This window comes from Tamandua tetradactyla, chromosome 2 (assembly GCF_023851605.1).
Source record: "Tamandua tetradactyla isolate mTamTet1 chromosome 2, mTamTet1.pri, whole genome shotgun sequence".
Taxonomy (NCBI): Eukaryota; Metazoa; Chordata; class Mammalia; order Pilosa; family Myrmecophagidae; genus Tamandua; species Tamandua tetradactyla.
The window spans coordinates 147,199,487-147,219,341 of record NC_135328.1 but is presented as its reverse complement, the minus strand read 5'-3'; the positions used below and the strand labels follow the sequence as shown (position 1 = coordinate 147,219,341).

Sequence of the window (19,855 nt, the reverse complement as noted above, 5' to 3'; positions counted from 1 at the left end):
CAAGTATCTACATTTGAGTTTTAAAATCAAGTTTAAATTTTACAGTTTTACAAACTATTTCAAAGAATCTAGCAAGAAACTCAGAACTCTAAAGGTCTGACCAAAACATTTAACTTTGAGCTGTCATTTTTTTTTCAGACCCGTTAATCAAATATATTATCAGACTTCATATGTTTGGATATTATGCAATAGAAACTTTATCCCTAAAACTATGACTGAAAGTGTACATTTATTAAACAAAAGTTAGCCGTGTAACAGCATCCACCCTTATGTGTCAAGTTTAAAGTACAAGAAACATCTTTTAATGTGCCTGAGCTGAGTTATACTGCTCTAGTACTTTTTTTTTTTTTGCATGGGGAGGCTCCAGGAATTGAACCCAGGTCTCCGGCACAGCAGATGAGAATTCTGCCACTAAGCCACTGTTGCCCATCCTCTAGTACCTTTTAAAAACCCCAACTGCCTTTTTAAATGTAGTAACAAAATGTAACCACTTTCATAATCAGTACCTTTAAGAGAGGTAGGATATAAATAATTTTTAAATAGCTTTGAGCTAATTCTATGGATATGATAAAAGTCTTCCAATCTGATAGTTTCCAATCTTTCAGTGCCAACAATGCCTTTTCTTTTGCTTTAACCTTCTGCTTTATTAATATTCACTTATATGGGCATAACATCATTATTTATTGGGTAAAGTGAGGCCTAGGATAAATTATAGGATAAACTGCACATCCTGCCTACCCCTCCACCCCACCCTGAAATCAGTAAGGGCCAAAATAAAGGAAGGAGTTTATAACCTTAATTCAAATTCACAGTACCCACCACCCTTGCCAAGCTAAGCATCACTCCCAAGTGATGCTAATGTTGCTTTGTATAGCAAGGAAAGAGAGTTTTTCCAGATTATGTGCTTTTTACTTTTCTAGTTTCTTTTTAACATTTATTCACTTATTCTTTCAAGAAATTTTTACTGTTTGAGTTATAAGTCAGGTACTTCACTAGGAGCATAAATAAGATCTGAATTTTGCCCTTAAAGAGATCATTGGCAAAGCAAACATATAAACAAGTAATCACACTATACTTGAAAGGTACAATAAAATAAAGGTGTGCAGTGAGAAGAGAATGTCTCATTCCAAGGGAGAGTAAAAAAGACTCAAGACATGACTCTCAGCTAAAGTGAAATCTACACTGTGCAGATGATTAAGGGTATATTTCAGGCAAAAGAAACAGCAAGACAAAGGAGAAAAGTACTCTGGAGGAATTTCAAATAATATGAAACTGCTAAATCATGTATTTATGGTAGATTTCAGATAGGAGACTGAAAGGTAAATAGAGTGAGATCATAAAAAGTCTAGCATGTCAGCTAAGTAGTTTGGATTTATCTGATTGGCTGTCATATCAATGAAAGACTTTTGAGTAGAGAAGTGTGTCCACATTTGTGTTAAAATATTAATACTACTACTACTAAAATAATAACTAGCATTTGTTCCAAGTGCTTCACAAGTATTTAATCGCATAATCGTCACAGCCACCTCATAAGAATGGTACTGTCATGTTCTCTCCCACTGAGGATATTAGGCACTAAGAATTAAAATGATCTGTCTTCACTTCAAACCTAGGAAATATGGCTTTGGGGGCTACACTCAGTCTCTCTCCCTAGGAAAATTATCGAAAAATTATTCTGGTAGCACTGCAGAAGATACATTTATAGATTCTGAACCTGGAAGATAGTTCTGGGGGGCACTAAACAGCTAAGGAAACAGATTAATGAAGGCTGGAATTAGGCAAGGACAATGGATTTGAGCATTTCAAGGATATTTCATGAGTGAAAAGAAGTTTGTCACTGAGAAATGTTGTGGGTATGAAAGAGAAGTTATATAATGTGATTCTTCAGTTTGTTTCTAGCTTGAGAGATGTTAAGAATGGGAATACCAAGCAGTGATATCAGGGAAAAGAATATTTTTGGCAGGAATTTGGAAAAGAAAACATAGGTGGTCAACTTGAGATGTATATGGGATATGTAGTAAGAAAGAAGTCTTCAGCAGAAAGGCAAGTAGGTATGGGTTTCTACACACTGGTATGTTGGTCACAAATAAAGTCACAGCATGGATGAAGTCACAGAATGAATTGTGGAATTCAAAGGTAAGAGTAAGACTGATGACTGACACAAGAGAGAGAGTGGACCTTGTGAAGCCAAGTGACTCCAAGAAAGTAAAGTTTTGAGACAGAAAGTAGTCACTACCATCAAATACTGCTGAGCTATCAAATAAGATAAAGCTTTCACTAGGAAAGTTTGTATATTTTATTTGTCCCAAACTCTACCCATTGCAACTTTCGATTTTTACTCAAGAAACAAAAGTGGAATATTATATTTTTAATTAGGCAGCCCCTCTGAAGGCTGTCAAATTAACTTATACTGCTGAGTGTTAGTCCACATTAGTATTTGTGGTCAGCGGAGAAAAAAGTTTTATTCTTTTACCTGGGTCCTGAAAGCTCAATTACTGCATTGTCACAACTGACAGGCATTAAGACTGTAAAACTAGCTAGATAGATGTTATTTAAACTTTATCTTCTAAAAATATTCTTAATAAATTGACAATCTGATTAGTGTTTCAACAATCATAAATTTTTTCAGGTCAAAAGTGCTCATAATACCCGTAAAAGTAAACAGAAGGATCCCGATTGAAGATAATATTCCCAATGTCTTTCAATATTATTATTAAGGAAAGTGATCTGCAGAGAAATTTGTCACTTAGAAATTTCCCAAAAGTATTAAAGAAAAAAAAAACTAGAACTCTGTCTCAACCCCCCATTTTTCTCCTTTCTTCATCTCGACTCATGAACTTATCGAAGCACCTTTATGTGCAGCTAACAGAATTTGCATTCAGCAATAATTTCCTCAAAAAATCAAATGCCTCAAGACAAATACACAGGGAAGGATTCTGACCTAAGTTAAACTAACCTGAGAAATAACTCTATATTCAAGAGTATGCCTACTTCTCATTTGAAAAAAACCATGCTATTGGCTATAATCAGCCTCACTTTGGCTAAAACTGAACTCCCATAGGATCTGCAACCTCTTTTAGTTACTCTCAGTTTGGGAAGTTAAGAGCTTTGGATATATAACCAATTTTCTTCCAAATAAAGAAATTCAAATTAGATTCACTCTCAGATGTGCTATGTGACTTGATCAAAAGACAAAAAAATTAAGCTGAAATTCCATAGTATTCTAAAGACTAATTAGAGTTATAACATCATTCAAAGTTGTATATCTAATTGCAACCTTACCTACATTCTTGAGGGCTCTGATATAATGATCTATAATTAGGGCATTAGAGGAAAAGTCTTTGCATTGTACCCAAAACCTGACTATAAAACAATATCTAGGCCTACATCCAAGTGAGTAAAACATCTTACTTGAGGCAAATATGTTCATACAGCAATTGGGATTACATCTAAAGCTTTTACGTTTAGATATGTTTTTATTCCTAAAAGGAAACAGAAATTGCATGTGATATGCGAGCATGCCAAGAAATATAAAGGGAATCAAAATATGGTTAAAGAGCAGTCTAGACATAAATAATTCAGTTATAATTAACAAATACATGGATTTCAATACCTGGCTCAAGTCTTAAGCTACCAATACACAACTGTGCATTTATTTATTGTTGCAAGTTACTAAATCAAATTACATCAGAGCCAACACTAAGCAAATCAGATTTTACTAGACTTATCAGTCAATCAATTCAAAGTAATGGGTGCAAATTCCAAAGTGGACGCATTTCTGAGATGGTTTATTCTTAAATATGCACAAAAATGAATTTAATCTTTGAGGGTGCTCAATAGTTCAATATTAAAAAGAAAGCAAGGCCATTGACTTCCATGATCATTTACGATCTTAAGATATTTATTCTAACATACTTGGATTAGATATTCATCTCTGTGTCTACTATTTCATACATATGATCCTTGATGTAAAGCTTCAATTTTCCTTTTTTCATTTCCAAAAGAAATCTGGGCATATTTAGGCGCTAAACACCACTTGCTCTTTTCTTAAACAATCTTTGTATGTGTAACTTGTCAGTTTTCCTTTGGGAAATAATGCAGGTATTATAACTATTACAACATCAGTCCTAATTCCATTGTCTTCTGAGTTCTTTTCAATTCTACTCCCTTATAAAATGTCTTCCAATGTAATGCAATAAAAATAAATTGCCTCGTTAACATTTTTTTAAATAAAATTTTATTTTAACACTCAAAACCAAAATTAATTGGGCTTAAAGGGCATACATTAACATGTTTCTAATACTGATCTAAAAGAATTTAATTGATAAAGGTAAAATCAACCTGTAAAGGGCAAATATTCTATGATCTCATTTATATGAAATAATTAGAATATATAAATTCATAAAGTCAGAAACTAGAACACAGGTCACTGGGGTCCAGATGAGGGTGGGGAATGTGGAGTTAATGCTTAATTGGTAGAGAGATTCTGTGTAAGGTTAAACTTTTTGTAATGGATGGTGGCACAACATTATGACTATAATTAATACCACTGAACTATGTAATTCAAAGCGGATAAATGGGAAATTTTAGGCTGTATATGTTACTAGAATAAAAATGAAAAGAAAATGTATAGAACTGTGTAACACAAAGAATGAACCCTAAAATAATCTATGAACTATAGTTGATAGAATAATTATAATATTATTATTTTATCAGTTGTAACAAAGGTACCACACTAGTGCAAAATGTTACTAATGAAGAAAACTGTGTGTGTGAGGGGGGTTTATGGGAACTCTGTACTCTCTGTATGACTTTTCTACAAGCTAAAACTGGGCTAATAAAATTTTTTTTTAATCAAAGAAATGGCAAAAGATATAATAATTTCAATAAGGATTCCTTTCCCCATAAAAAGCTGAAAATAAGATCAAAACATAATTAGGATACTATGACACCTTTAAAATTAAGAGCTAATAAATGTTATCCATATTGTTATTTTTGTTTAGAAATACTTAAAAAAAGTATTTCAACTTTTAAGTTCCATCAAAAACACAGAAACTTGACCAATCATGTATATGCATGGATATGATCCTGCGGCTCAAGGCAAAAATAGAATATTTATATAGTGTTAATTAATGGAAAGTAACATATAACAATTCATATAACATTACCTTAAGGACTGAAAAAATGTACACTGTAAACTGAGAGGACGACACTGGAACAATTGTTTAAGAAATATATAAAATTTCAAATAGTAAAAAGCTCTAAGACCTGGGAAGAATAGGTTTCATCTAATGTCAAAAATTGTGATTAGTAGTTGCTGCCTGGTAAATTTGAAGTTGATAGCAGGAGAGAAAACTGGGATCGATTAGTGGTATCTGCTACGGCTATGAAGATAACTTATGTGTGTCTTGAAGGAGAGAGGGAAATGTTGGTATAACTTGCATTTTTTTTTATCTCTGCTCTAGATAAAAACTACAGTGTTATAGTACAAGATGATGAAAAATTACAATACTGATTATTATAACACAAATCTTCCCTCATGCTCAGGAGTTGTGCTTCAAAGATTCTTAATAGATGAAAGCTGTAGAATCAGAAGAAAAGGGGAAAATCAGAAGCAAAGTTGCCAGGGCCTCAGCAGTTCTATTACAGAGGTGAATTCCAGATACTGTGCCCAGAGAGCAGAGAATAATTATGATGATACTAAGGCACTGTGAATGCTATTAATTCTTATTTACTAGGGTAAGTTTTGTATTAAAAGAAGGCCTAGGGGTGTATATCAGGCTATCTGAGCAGAGGTACCCAAGAGGTTTACTTTCTAGGGCTAAATTTAAAGACCAGTGTAATGTCTGCTTGTCTTGTTTTTTGATCAGTTCTAAGAGATCTACTGCTTGATGTTCCATATATGTACTATTTATGCAAAATAAGTCATACTATCTTTATGCTAATGAATCAATCTTACACATACTGGCTCACTTCCCATTCATCAGTTTGATATAAAGGAGTTTAGCACAGTAGTTCACAAATTGGAAGTATCTGAAAGCATGTCTATAAAATATCCTTTTAAAGAAGTCAAGTCACAAAAAGGAAGAACAGAAATTTTCTTCTTGCTTGAAAATGGAATATAAAAAAAGTCCAAGGCCAAACATATGCACATGACCTCCAACTGCAGCACTGCTTGCACAAACAAATCTTCAATTCTGTCTCTTGTCTTCTTTCTGGGGTCTGTCAACTTCAATTAACTTTTGGCAGCTTTGGATATCGCTGTGAGATTAACAAGAAAGAAGCTGCAGCAAATTCACAAAGTGAACCATAGTACTGCTCCTACTAAGAGCACTGGATAATAACTTTAAAAAATACTGTTAGGCTATAAGTCAGAAGATGAATCAAAGGCTTAAAAATGATTTTAAACAAGCATTTCTTCTTTTAGTCAGCTATCATAAGGATAACAGCTTTGAAAATAAAAGATACCTCTCTTGTTCCCTCCCTCTCATTCTCTATGCTGAGTATACATTTAATATTAATTTCTGCTTATTGGAGTGCTTAGGTCTCATTAATCTAATTCCTGAGAAGTGTAAATTTGCTAGACAGGTATGAGGTGCAGGCAGAGAAAGAGAAGATAGCAGTTTTAAGTCATTTGACTTCTGAAAGACTATTCAAAGCACATCATAAAAAGATTAAAAGAAAATCTACAAGGTTAGCTATGTGCTGAATGTTCTTTGAAGATAATGTATCCTACATATATATTTATAGAGACACATATATATAGACACACCCACATATTTCCATTTACCAGTTGAGTTGTATTAGAAACTATTTTGCATTGCTAAAAATATGAAACATCAAAAGAGAGACAAAAGTGAAGTTACACTTTTTGCGACAATAAATATTTACCATAAAAATCAACCTGGCACAATCATTACCAGCCAGTTATAGAACAGAATGGACAGCGGGCTAAACTACTAACAAAGAGGCAGATAGTAAATTAATGCTTTGTGAAAATCAAGAAAAACACATCTGAAAAAGACTTAATGACTAAGGGCTTAATGCTTAGCCACAAAGTGTCAGACTCATTCTGTTCTCTAACCAAGATGACCTGGCCATATACATCCTAACATTACTTACATCTGATATTTAGCAGTTAGAAAAGAACCAAGGCCATGCATGTTCTTGTCTACAATCCTCGGATATCTAGAATACTCAACACAAAGCCAGAGCACATAAAGTTGAAAGACTATTGCCTTAATTCCAACAGCATTTCTCCTTTATCCATTAATACTCTCAAATTCTCTACTTCTACTATCAGTTAAATGGAAATGCTTTTACTTTTAGGGGAACCTTTGAAAGCAGATACAAATGTGGTGATCAGTCTTTTAGTTGGTTTCACTGATTAAAATGTGGCCGACTGATTTTACTTGCTCAGCATATAAAGGTCACGTTATAAAGAAACTTTTAAAACACAGCTTAAACTAGAACAAAAGCTTTGAATTGTAAATATGGGAACAACGCACTTATTCCTCTTCATTTAAGGTTCTACATCCACAGCTTCAGTCCAAAAAGAAATTTGAAAGAAAGGTTAGAGCTGGAGTAACCAACTTTAAGGGTGCATGCCATTCCAAATTTAGCTTTAGGAAGGAAATTTAAATTCTTCCCTTGAGAATCTGTTACTTTTTAAAAGATCTGATAAATTAAATGACTACTTCACTTTAAAAACTATAGCTGTGATTTTTTTATTTCCAGTGGACCAAGAACCTTACAACGTTTTTCTTAAACTGGCTATTATAGGTGACTAGAGCCCAGGGTTGGACTATGGACTAAATACACCTAAGATTCCCATATTCCATTTCCTTGCAGAGTTTGCTATCAGCAGTCAAGTAACCTAATTTCTCTCGCCAAACACATTTCTTTTTTGAGGTCTCAAATTTTATTTGACAGATTTACTTTGGGTTAAAATGGCTCTAAACAATGCTTTTCAAATTCTTGGTATCATTTGGGGACAGCTAATAAGTTTTTAGTCATTTCTCTAAATGCAGTTTCTCATATAATGTTTTAAGTCAGACACAACTTAAGCGGTTAGTCTAATTCAGAAATTAGCAAATTTTTTAGCATGATCATATTCGTGGGAAAAATGCAATCTCTGTTCATTTCAAATGACTCATCCTTTTCAAAACCTGCTGGAAAAAATCTCCTCAAAATTTGATTTCCTACTTCAATGTATAAGAAAATCAGCAATCCTATTTTTAACTCCTAAATTGTTACTATCTGGAAGTAGATAATTAACCAAAGAAAGGAAGTTTTTAAATTATTTCTAACCATCTTTCTTATTTGAATCATAGCCATTTCTCCCAAGATAGGCAAGTCACCGAGGCCAGCAAGATGCCTGTCATTAGCCTAATAAACTAGAAAACTGTATTTAAAAGTTGGTACTGATGACTAGAAACAAAAATACATGTCTAACAAAGTGGATGAACCTTGAGGACATAATGCTGAGTGAAATAAATTAGATACAAAAGGACAGATATTGTATGTTTCCATTATTATAACTCTGATAAAGCCATCAGTGTTTTGGAGCAGCTAGAAGGAAAAATCTCGAGAGGGCAGTAGCCCATGACAAACTCTAGGGCCTGTTCTGTAGCTGCTTGTTGAAGTATGCTTTGAAAATTATTGCTTTTTTCTCTGTATATACATGTTATATTTTACAACTAGAAAACGGTAAAAAAGGAACAAAAAACTACATGCAGTTATAGTGATGTTAGATAAAATAAATTCCTGAAAATAAAAAATTTGAGAAGATTTAGTAGCATAACTCACTACAGCAAAGTTGGTATCTGTAATAATGTTTTACTTGGTATTTTGAGTATGCACAGTTTTGACAGTTAATAAAATGTTATTTAGGATAGTTTAATATCCTAATATTAAATATTAGTTTAGAATTCAAGTAACTCTGATATCTGTATATTTATAGATTTTTTCCTTTCTTGCCTTAATTTTAAGTTGATTTATGAAACATTATTGTACAACCAGGCTTTATGATGATTACTTTTTTTTTTTAATTTGTCTATGGATAAGCTAACTAAAATATCCATTTTAGGTGGTTAAGATTTCCACGTGTTAATTGTTAAAACATTTGTATGTTCATATTTTCCTGAAATGAGGAAAATATTTAGTAACATAGGTCATTACTATAGCAATGCAGATATTTTGAGAACTTTCAGTTTTGACAGCTGATCAAATGATATCTAAGTTAGTGTCTTATATACTTAGAATTTAAGAACTTTGCTATCTGAATATGTAGAGTTTTTCCTTGTTGCCTCGATTTTAAATTGGTTTATGAAACTTACTGTGCAAACACAGGCTTTATAAACATTATATGGAAACTTTATTTCAATATGCCTATGGTTAAGCCAACTAAGATATACATGTTTGGTGGTTCAAAGTATACAGTTTGTTTTTTTAAATTAAAAAAAAATTAAAAACATAAAATTAAAAAAAATAATAACAGGTCTAAGATTTGACTGAGTCTTTTGCAAGTAGAAAAAGATCTTAAAGTCCTATAAAGCTTCAAGTGCAATAGCGCACCATTTTCTCCTTGACTGGAGTTGTAATATTCAAATTTGCACAAATGCTTTGATATCTGTAATATAATACACTGCCTTGCAAGTAACAAGTGGAGACTTGTCATTATAAACAACTGTAAGAACAGTAAACACGGATAGAGTACTAGGTGCCAGACAGTGTTTGGGGTTTGTTCTGAGTATCTGTTGCTCTTCAAACAAAAACCAGAAGTCTCCATTCAAATGTCTATAAAGTTATAAGGGTCCTTGTTAAAAGACATCTATCTAGTAAGGACCCATATGCCCACACAACTAGAATTTCAGTTAGATACACAGCTATTTTTCACTCGATCAAATAAAGATCTGAACTTTAGGCTACATCTATGAAAAACTAAAGAAAGTGTTTATCAAGGTAACATGCTAGATAAATAGTGAATAAACAATTTACTTCTTAATTAGAAAATCCATTTGTAACAAATCACTGAAATGGCAAAATGATAGTCATATCACCTATTAAGGAAAACATTTTAGTGAGTAAACGAGAAAATGCTAAAACTATCAGTTTAGCAAAAGCATAAACTACAGAAGTGAAACAGAAAGACATACACTGAACATTTTCAGGTTGTTATACTTACTAAAAAAACCTCCACCTTTAAAACTCAGTATTTTGTTTTTAATGCAAGTACAATTCACAGTAACTAGATACTTTGCTAAATAATACTAGTATTATTGGATTTTCTTTGCAAACTCCTTTAGTTCAAGTATTGCTAAAGAAACAAATGTACAGATGCTACAAATTCATCTAAAAAGCGAGACAGTACTAACTCTTCTGTTTTATGGTTTGCAATATACCTATTAGGGATTTAAATTTGTTGTATCACACAAGGTAATATTAAAATGGAATCCGATAGAGATGTGCTTTATTACTCTAAACCATGCTTACTGTTTACACTATATTGTGTGCTTTTTAAGATGAGCAAGATCAATTTACCCAAATCTTGGCTATAGAATTTAGCACAGACCATATATTAAAGTCTGTCTTTCTTTTTAAAAGAGTATCTTTTAGAGTGAAGCACAGCTTTGAAGTCTGCAAAACCTGGGTTAAAACACTTATGCAAGACAAAAGCTGTATGATCACAAACAATCTTTGAGTTCGCTTTCTTACGTGTAAAGAAAGATAAGGTCTACTAAATAGGATTCTTTCTGGAAAAAAAACTACGCAGAATTTATGCCACACCAAGGTTAAAAAATGTTAAGTCTCTCCACACCCTGTAATTAGAATGCATTTCAACCTGCGATCTTAACTATTTGGGGGTAGCAATGTGGAAAACAATGAATAATTAAAACCAAGGGCTATAATTAAAATACCATCAACTAGATTTTATAAGAAAGACTCTTTAAAGTAGCTCTTGATGATTTTACCACTTAGGGTCAGCCAGAAAACCTTCAACTACTAAACGAGTATGATGACTTGAGTGATAGATGATGGGATGTTTTTCAGAACTTTCTTACCTGTTAAATACTACCCTCTCCTATCTAAAGGGCTCAAAGTAATTTATCACAACAGAAGATCAATTCTTCAATAGCTACCCTTCATACTTAGATTATTTTAAAAATATACTGATTTTACTAATGCACTCAACTAAAGTATGAACTGATCCTAGTTCAGTAATAAACACAACTTCTGTTATTAAAAAATGCTTCTTCAGGGGTGCACAGGTGGTCCAGCGGTAGAATGCTCGCCTTCCATGCGAGAGACCTAGGTTTGCACCCCCACCCCCCAAAACAAAACAAAACAAAAAACTTGTTCAAATGCAAGAATATTTTATTTCCTGTAATAAAAGCATAGACAAAGTAATAATTACTTTGCCAAGATTAGTAGAAATAGAAGCATAATTCACAAACATGATACGCATGTTGCCCTGATGTATGGATTAGGCAATATTATGGCCACAATGCTTCAAGTTGTCTTTCCAAGGACTCTGGAAAAGGTTATTGTGCTGGTTTGAAGCTCTATGTACCCCCAGAAAAAAACATGTTCTTAAAGTATGTTACTTCAGTTAAGGTGTGTCCCACCTCAACCAGCAAGGTCATAATCCTATTCCTGGAGTTCTTTAGAAAGGATGAAATTCAGACAGAGGGAAAACTATGGATGAAGAAACTGAAATCAAGGAAACCAGGAAGAGAAGGGAGAGACTAGCAGATGCCACCATGTGGCAGAGGAGCTAAGGATTGTCAGCAGCCAGTCTTCAGGAAGAAAGCATTGCCTTGACAATGCCTTGATTTGGACATTTTCCCTGGACCCTAACCATGAATGAATAAATTCTCATTGTTTTATCTAACCCATTTAATGGTATTTGCTTTTAAATACCATTAGGAAACTAAAACAGTTATCAAAAACTAGCACCAAGACATGCCATGGACTAAATCTTATATGAATTCAGGGATTCGAATAAAAAAGAAAGATAACCCAGATTCAGGATATATATTCTAATAAAGTAAAATAACGGCAAATTATCCATTACCACAAAGCACAAAGTCCAGCCATTGCACTGTTCAGTTTGGATTCAAGTGGTGAATAAAATCTTAACACTGAATGCTTACTATGGGTAAAGATACTTGACACTTATTTCAATTTATTCAAGCCACAAAATATTCCCAAGTAAGATGACATACAAATTTATGGACAAGAAAACCCAGGAAAAAGTTTTGGCTATATACACCAAATATTAGAGAGAAGCTGCCAAAACACATCCTATAATACAGATTTGTAAGAATTTACTGTTCAGCTTCACATCTATTGTAGCAATCATTTCTAAAGGATAAAACGGTTTTAAAATTTGTTGAATTTGTGAGAAAAATATCTCCAAAGAGACCTTATCTAACACCAATGCAACAAAAGATATCTCTGAGATAGCAATTTATTGAGAAAATTAAAAATACTATGCCATGATGTAACTTTAAGGAAAAAACAAATCTTGAAAAAACAGGATCTAGGAAAATGAAGCTGAAATGATTATTTAGCTATAGGAAAAAAAGACAGCTCGAAATATACTTGCAGCAATGCAAACATGACTTCCATTTACTGTTTAACTCCAAAACAAAAAGCCTGGGTGGGCTGCTGTCCAAGTTTATTTTTTCTTTGCCTTTCTGAAGAAACTAATAGTTGGCAAGACTCTGCTAAGTGTGACAGGCACTTTATTAGGAGGCACACACTCATCTTTCAGTCTGACAAGCCAGGGTTTCATCTTTGCTCAAATATTTACAAGTTATGAGACTTTGAGAAGTTACTTAAATGTGTAACTTGAGTTTCTATTTAGTATAATAAGTATTAAAATAATAGCAACCTCACAGGATTGCCATGAGGATTAAACTGTATTATGAATATAACACAATTATCCTTGTTCCTACCACATGGTATATGTCCATTAATGATTAGTTAACATCACCATCAATAATAATAATTATTGTAAAAATGTAACTGTGCAGATTAACTAAAAGAAATAATGCTTCATGGGGTCCTCTTACCAACTGTTAAAAGCCATATTGTAAAACAAAGGTAATTAAATCTTTCTCTTCAAAAAAGCTTTCAATATTGTTCATAGTTCCATCTGTTTCTCTTGTTCAATTGGCCACATGCATAACAGAAGGCCGGGGTGACCTTAGAAACCACTTAGCTAAGGGGAAGCAAACTGCTTTCAATGCAAACAACAAATTCAATTGGTAGCCCCTATCTGAAATGATGGGTCAAAAAGGAACCTCGAATGCTATGATGAGAAGAATTCAGAGGCTAATTCTGAGATGGGCAGGAAAACAAAATAGTGATAGTTGTTTATGGAGAGGAGGCATGCAAGATGGGACAATTAAGTGTACATATCTGTCATTTCTATCCAAGTGTAACAAGCTCATTAAAAGTCAGAACAAGAACAGGCCAAGCTCATTAAAAGTCAGGCCAAGAGACTCAAGGTCCCAAAATGCAAGTCTCTCTTTCCTATTCTACTGATCTTCGTGCACAAGATCACCAGACTACCTGAAGCATCTAAAACGTATTATAAAATATGAAGCTGCCTCATTAGCAAAATTCTACTCCTTGATATACCATATATGTTTTACAAATAACTGAGGGGAAGAAAAACGTCTGAGCAAAGCTCATGCCAGAATAAAACACTCATCTGCATTAGTTTTTGATATTCAACCTATATCTAATAACCCTTACTAATAGCATCACTTCCAGTCTCTGATAAATTTAACTCTTGCAATTTTGTCCCAGAGACTCCTTCTATAATCAAACCATTTACTACATGATACCAAGTAAATTTTCTTTGAGGCACCTTATGAAAAAGTTTCGCTTTAATCAAAACTACTTTCAATAAAACCATTTCATGTGCTTCCTTCCTCCCTTTCTCACTTTATAATCCTTTTTAAGGTTACTACTTCGGTTTAAATCATCTGTGATAATGGATTTCTCTACTTTTTACTTATCCTCCAATACTAACTGCCACGATTAAAGCGTATACTTTGAGACACTAAAATTAATTTTATTTCACTAAAATAATTTTTATCACCTTTAAGACGCTTTAGTATGTGGTATGTTTGCATGATCTATTAAAAAAATACACACATATATATATAAATGTCTAAAGTAGTGGTATGTGGGGATTTTAAAAAACCATACAGACCCAACGAGATACGTGTGTGTGTGCACATTTATATATGTTTATTACCACATGAGACTCTATTAGTAAGTTTGTGATACTCCCCCAATCGCCAAAATTTGCAGAGCTCCACAGGTGATTCTGTTACCCATTTACTGGTTGAGAATCACAGATAATTATATTTCAAATTGTTTTCAATATGTATGCCCTTATTTAACATATCTCATCATCCTCAAAGAAAACAATCTGGGCTGCTAATTTTAAATCCTAGTTCCAGAAAGTTTTACTGGATTAAGGTATCTTGTTTTAAACCTCCCCTTAAAAAATGTAATAATCTAGTTGTGTTTTGTTTTGTTTTTTAAATCAGTAGTGGAAAATAAAAATTTTAGTGCCTGCAACATATAGCTTAAAAGCTGTTTTATATAAAATCATAGCATAAACAATTATGGAAATATTTATAATTCTTTGCCACATTACAGTATTGTAACGCTAAGTATTTATGATTACTTATGACGATTTACTATTATTTTGCCTATGTTAAAAAAAGGAATATAAAGATACTTGCTCTCCCTCTATATTGTTAGTAAAATAATATTTATTTTTAAAGTGAAAAATATTAATATCTTAATTCCTTGGAAGAGTTGTCATTAAAACTTTTCATTAATACAGCACCCAATAAAATATTAACGAAGGCACATAAGGTATAAAAAATGATTTTTAATTAAATATTTAAATTTTTTGTTCATTAAAGCTTGTGCCCATCTAAAATACATACTGTGAGACAAACATCAAAATATTATCTAACTCATATAATGAGTGTGGGAATACATATGTACGCTTATATGAGTAGGAAATTTATGCTGAGTACAATTAATTTAATAGTAAAATTCAAAACCTGCTGAATTCGAAATTCTTGTTGAACTGTGTTAATTTTGATAATGAATACCATTATTTCTTTTATTTCACGACACTTTTACATTTTATTTTAATACATCTCTCATGTGTCTTACAATCATTGGTATGTCATACTAGAAGAATTTTCTATTTCTAAATGCTGTGTCTTAAAATCGATTGCACGTTTGAGCCAACGAAATACAGTATTTCAGTATTTATTTTAAAAGATCTTTCAAATTCTTATACTTCTTTTAAGTGTAAGGAAACTATCCCTACCTCTAAAACAACCCTAACAGTTTGGTTCCACTACAATCTTTTACATGAGTGAAAAATGGCAAATAAATTTAATGAAGCAATTAAATCCCCAGGATAAAAGAAACCGCCCTAGTAAAAATGTAATAGGTTAAATTATAAACAGATTTTTAACAATTAAATATTATATGAAGTCATTTTGAGAGTTTTGAATGAAAAATTTCATAGTATTTCCAACTTCCATTATATACTTTTCAAAGTTCACTTTATATATTGAAATAAAATTAGAATAAAGGGGCATTCTATGTAGTTATTACACAATACAGTTAAAGACTACTTTTGCTTTAAAATAAACTTTTACCTACAATACAAAAAAATCAAAGCACAGGGTATATGCCTATGCTAAGACGAGACACCATTATTTAACAAAATGCGAGACAGAAAAAACATTTCAAAATCATTCAGACCACTAACACGACAGAAAGTCAAACCACCCTCTCTAACATGTCACAAATTATATCACTGTGATATGGTGTCTAATGTAACTACCGTCTGACAGTACTTCGAAACATTTTATTAAAGTGGGTAGGCTACTCCTTGCATATTTCCAAATGCTAGCCTTCCAGTGACAGAACTGTGATCAAAAGCATCAAGAGTGTGATATGTCCTGTGTCAATTTTATCAAAGACAGACAATGAAGTTTTCTCCTTTGCAACTTAAAAACAAACAAAAAGCAAGCAGTGATGGCAAATTTGTTTAGGGAATTCAGTATGAGGGTGAATAATATTCTTTCATTTAAATACTATACAAAAGAGGAAAAAAAGGATATATTAAAGATAAGCACATAATACTCCCCCCCCCCCCATGACAGTATCTTCACATATTTCCAAGATGGGTTTCTAGGTAAAGTCCTGACAACTGGACTAGGTAACCTTCATCACTCACTAGAAGTTCAAACTGGTGCAAGATCTGAACATACTTTGATTTTAAGTTCACACAAAAAAGGCCAAAAGTGATAAAAAAAAATTGGGGACCAAAAAAATAAAATCACTGAAAAGCCTCACGTTTTTAATTGCTTCTTAATTCAAATGAATGTTCACAATTTTAGTAATGATAAAGTCAACTTAAGTACTTTGAGAGAAAATCCTGCCAATATAATTTCCTTAAAAACAAGTCTAATTTTTACTGGATTTAAAATTTTATACCAATGCACATTTTTCTCATTACCATAATGAAAAGATCTGAAACCAACTCAAATTAACTGAATTTAACTTAGATATAAACACTAAATTTCTACTCTCATCCACTTTTTAAAAACCGAAATACAGGATATACTATCTATTCAGTACTTGTAGGAAGAAAAGTCTTTACTTTCAGCCAGGATACTAAAGCTTTTACAGTTCTCTAGGTCATCAGAAGTAGGCAAAACAATCCCATTTTAAATAGCTGGTGTGTCCCTATCATATTTTTTTGAGGTTTGACAAATACAGATTAGGAATTTTAAATAGAGCAAATGATGAACTGTTGGAAATGCATAGAAAGTACAATGACTATAGAACCAAATGAAAGTTTTTCATTAGAAACTAAAAACACCAATGGTCTTATATATATAGAAACAAAAGAGCAAAAATGAAAAAAGCAAAAACAAATAAACAAGAAGCCAACCCCCAAATCTGTCTACTCCTCAGTTTACCTAAGAAGCTAATCTGAGCATCTTTATCCAGAGCCTACAAAACAAAGGATTGGACACTTTATTCCTGGTATACAAATTAAAATTTTTAAGTCTTCCACCACTACTGTACATTTTGTGCAATTAATTCTGCACTTCAGACATTCACTTCAGGCAACTGACCAGTAAGTACTTTAGTGCTAACACTATCTATACACATTAGCTAATATAGTATAAAGACAAAATAATGCAAGCATCTAATTGAAATGTGGCTTCATGCTAAATCTGGCTTCATGCTTAACTATATTAACAAAGAATTGCCAAATCTGCAATGATTTTTCTTTAGAGTATCCTATTACAGCTCCATAAAAGCTCAGAGTTAAGAGTATAAGCCATGTTTATTAGCCACATTTCTTTCAATTTTCTACCAGGTTTTAAAGACTATTTTATTTTAAATTTTCTGTTTTCTCTGTATGTGCATAAACACAGACATACAGAGAAACAAAAATCTGCATGACTTATACAGTAAATATACATGCATATTACATACATACCAGTGAGACTGCATGATTTTTATATCAAAGTACATGCTTTTTTGACCACATGGTTCTTCACTGTTGTTTTAAAAGTAATGTAAAACTTTTGCAACTAAAAAGATGCTATCGACCCAAGGTTTTAAGAATTTGTAGGTTAAAAAAATACAATTCCTAGAACACTGTTATCAAACAAATAAGTTTTATTGGCATCTAAAAACAAAATTCACCCAACATTGAAAGGTATTTTAATATTTATGTCGTTTTTTCTTTTTTACTCACTGCAGTATGAGGAACAAATCACAAACACTTACTTTGGAGAAACAGAGACTGAAGTGTAGATTTTACAAAATCACTTTTTAAAATCTCTGTATTGTGCTCCTCAAATGTCTAGAGCCAGTCTTGGATAAAATATCACAGCTTTGTCTATTACCTTAAAATTCTGCAGCAGCCTAAAGATATGGATAAAATACACCACAACTTGCTGTTCTGAAATATATCTATTACCATATCCAACCTAATGATAGTATCTAAAAAATTCTTTCTTCCATAGGAAGTCTCTGACAAGCTGTTATTCATTTCCTTGAAGTTAAAAGAATCTGGGGGCAACATTTATATTTTATCAGAAAAATAAAAAAAAATGTTTACCTACCATGTTCATATTAAGAACAATGTCTATACAAGTCAGTTGTACAATTATTTTAAGAGAAAGGTGAACATGAACATCAGATTAACTTAATTCTGGCAGACAAAAGTGAACAACTATGGTCCAGTCAGCCATTAATCTATTACAGAGAGATGACAACTTTACAAAAGGTATCTTTTACCTACTGAGTGATGATTATGTCCCCTCAGTTTCTGTGCTTTCTACCACTGGTTCACTTTCTACATCAGCAACTGTGTCACTCTTCTCCTTGTTTATCTCACTTGAAGGTGTCAGTTTGTCATAAAGTTCAGGATCATTCTGTACTTGTAAAGGTGGTGGCTGAGCATGTCTCTCTGTATTTTCACCATTAACTTGAGGCACATTATCACCTTTTCGTTGAGAAGCGGCCCCTTCAAAATAATCAAAAACCCGGGCATGAGGAGGCGGGATCCAGGTGTTCTGAATTCTATCCCGTCCAAGACGATTTCCATTAATTTCTCTGCAGAAATCAAAATCTCTGTCATCCCTATCCCTTTGCCTGTCCCAGGGTCTTCTGCGGTCATCAAAATCTCTGTGGACTTCTTGTCCAAAGCCTCTGTTCCAAGGACCACTTCTGGGATCAAATCTATAGTTTCCAGACCGAAATCTACCTCTTTCTTCATGTAAGCCTTTTGGGCCAGCAAAAACAGGTAGAACTCGATGCTCTCTTTCATCAAAATCTCCTCTATGCCCCCAGGGTTTCTCTGCATTAAAGCCAAAGTGGTCTCTTCGACCAAGATGATCTATACCTGGCCTCACAAGATTTTCTCTTATATCTACAGGAGGTCTTCCAAAGTGATCCCTACCGTCTAATGGAGGCCTTCCAGGACCTTCTCTTGGATCAATAGGCCGCCCAACCACATCCCTAACATCCAGTGGGGGAGGTCTACCAATGCTTTCTCTGGTTTCTACAGGAGGAAACCGGTAATCTCTATCTCCTTCCTGCTGAATGTTATCATTCCCAAGTGGGAGCCTTTTTTCTGGATTAGTAACATTGTCAACACTTGGTCTTCCTGGAGCTAAAAAAGGTCTTTCTGGCTGACTGAAAATATCTCCTGGAGGAAAAGGGCCACGGGGTGGTGGATGAAGAGCTGAATCAAGTACTGATGGTGGAGGGATTCCTCGCTGGGGTGGAATTCCAGGCTGTATTAAAGGGAACCTTGGTCCAGGTGCCTGCGGTATTAGTCCTGGACGAATGTCTAACATTGGCATGGCAGGCATCCTTTGACTAGAGATATTTAAAGGGGGTAAGTTTTGAGGCCCAGCTGGTGGCTGTGTTCCCAAAAGTCCAGGAGTATTTGGAACATGTGGTGGCTGTACTCCTATGAGTCCAGAATTGTTAGGCAGATTTGGGGGTAGTACTCCCAAAAGTCCAGTACTACTTGACACACTTGGTGGCTGTATTGCCAAAATTCCAGAGTTATTCAGAATATTTGGTGGCTGGACTCCAATAATCCCAGAACTACTAGAAACATTAGCCGGCCGAACTCCAAGAATTTCAGAATTACTTGATACATTTGGTCTCTGGACTCCCAGAATTCCAGAATTGTTTGTCACATTTGGTGGATGTCCTCCTAAAATTGCAGCACTACTTGAAATATCATTCGGGATCACTA

The 19,855-nt window shown here is 33.4% G+C and overlaps 1 protein-coding gene across 4 annotated transcripts in view; it reads right to left on the bottom strand.

Moving 5' to 3' along the window:
• The window catches only part of SCAF8 (SR-related CTD associated factor 8), a 224,653-nt gene that overhangs the window by 96,966 nt on the left and 107,832 nt on the right, over positions 1–19,855 (bottom strand). For 2 of the 4 annotated variants that reach the window (XM_077149336.1, XM_077149334.1), the window contains exon 21: positions 18,382–19,852. In XM_077149336.1, coding sequence (XP_077005451.1) covers positions 18,396–19,852 — 1,457 coding nt within the window. In that variant the 3' untranslated portion in view covers positions 18,382–18,395. Of the gene's footprint in view, positions 1–17,739; positions 19,853–19,855 lie in introns of those variants that run through there. The other 2 variants (XM_077149337.1, XM_077149338.1) reach the window with 1 other exon arrangement.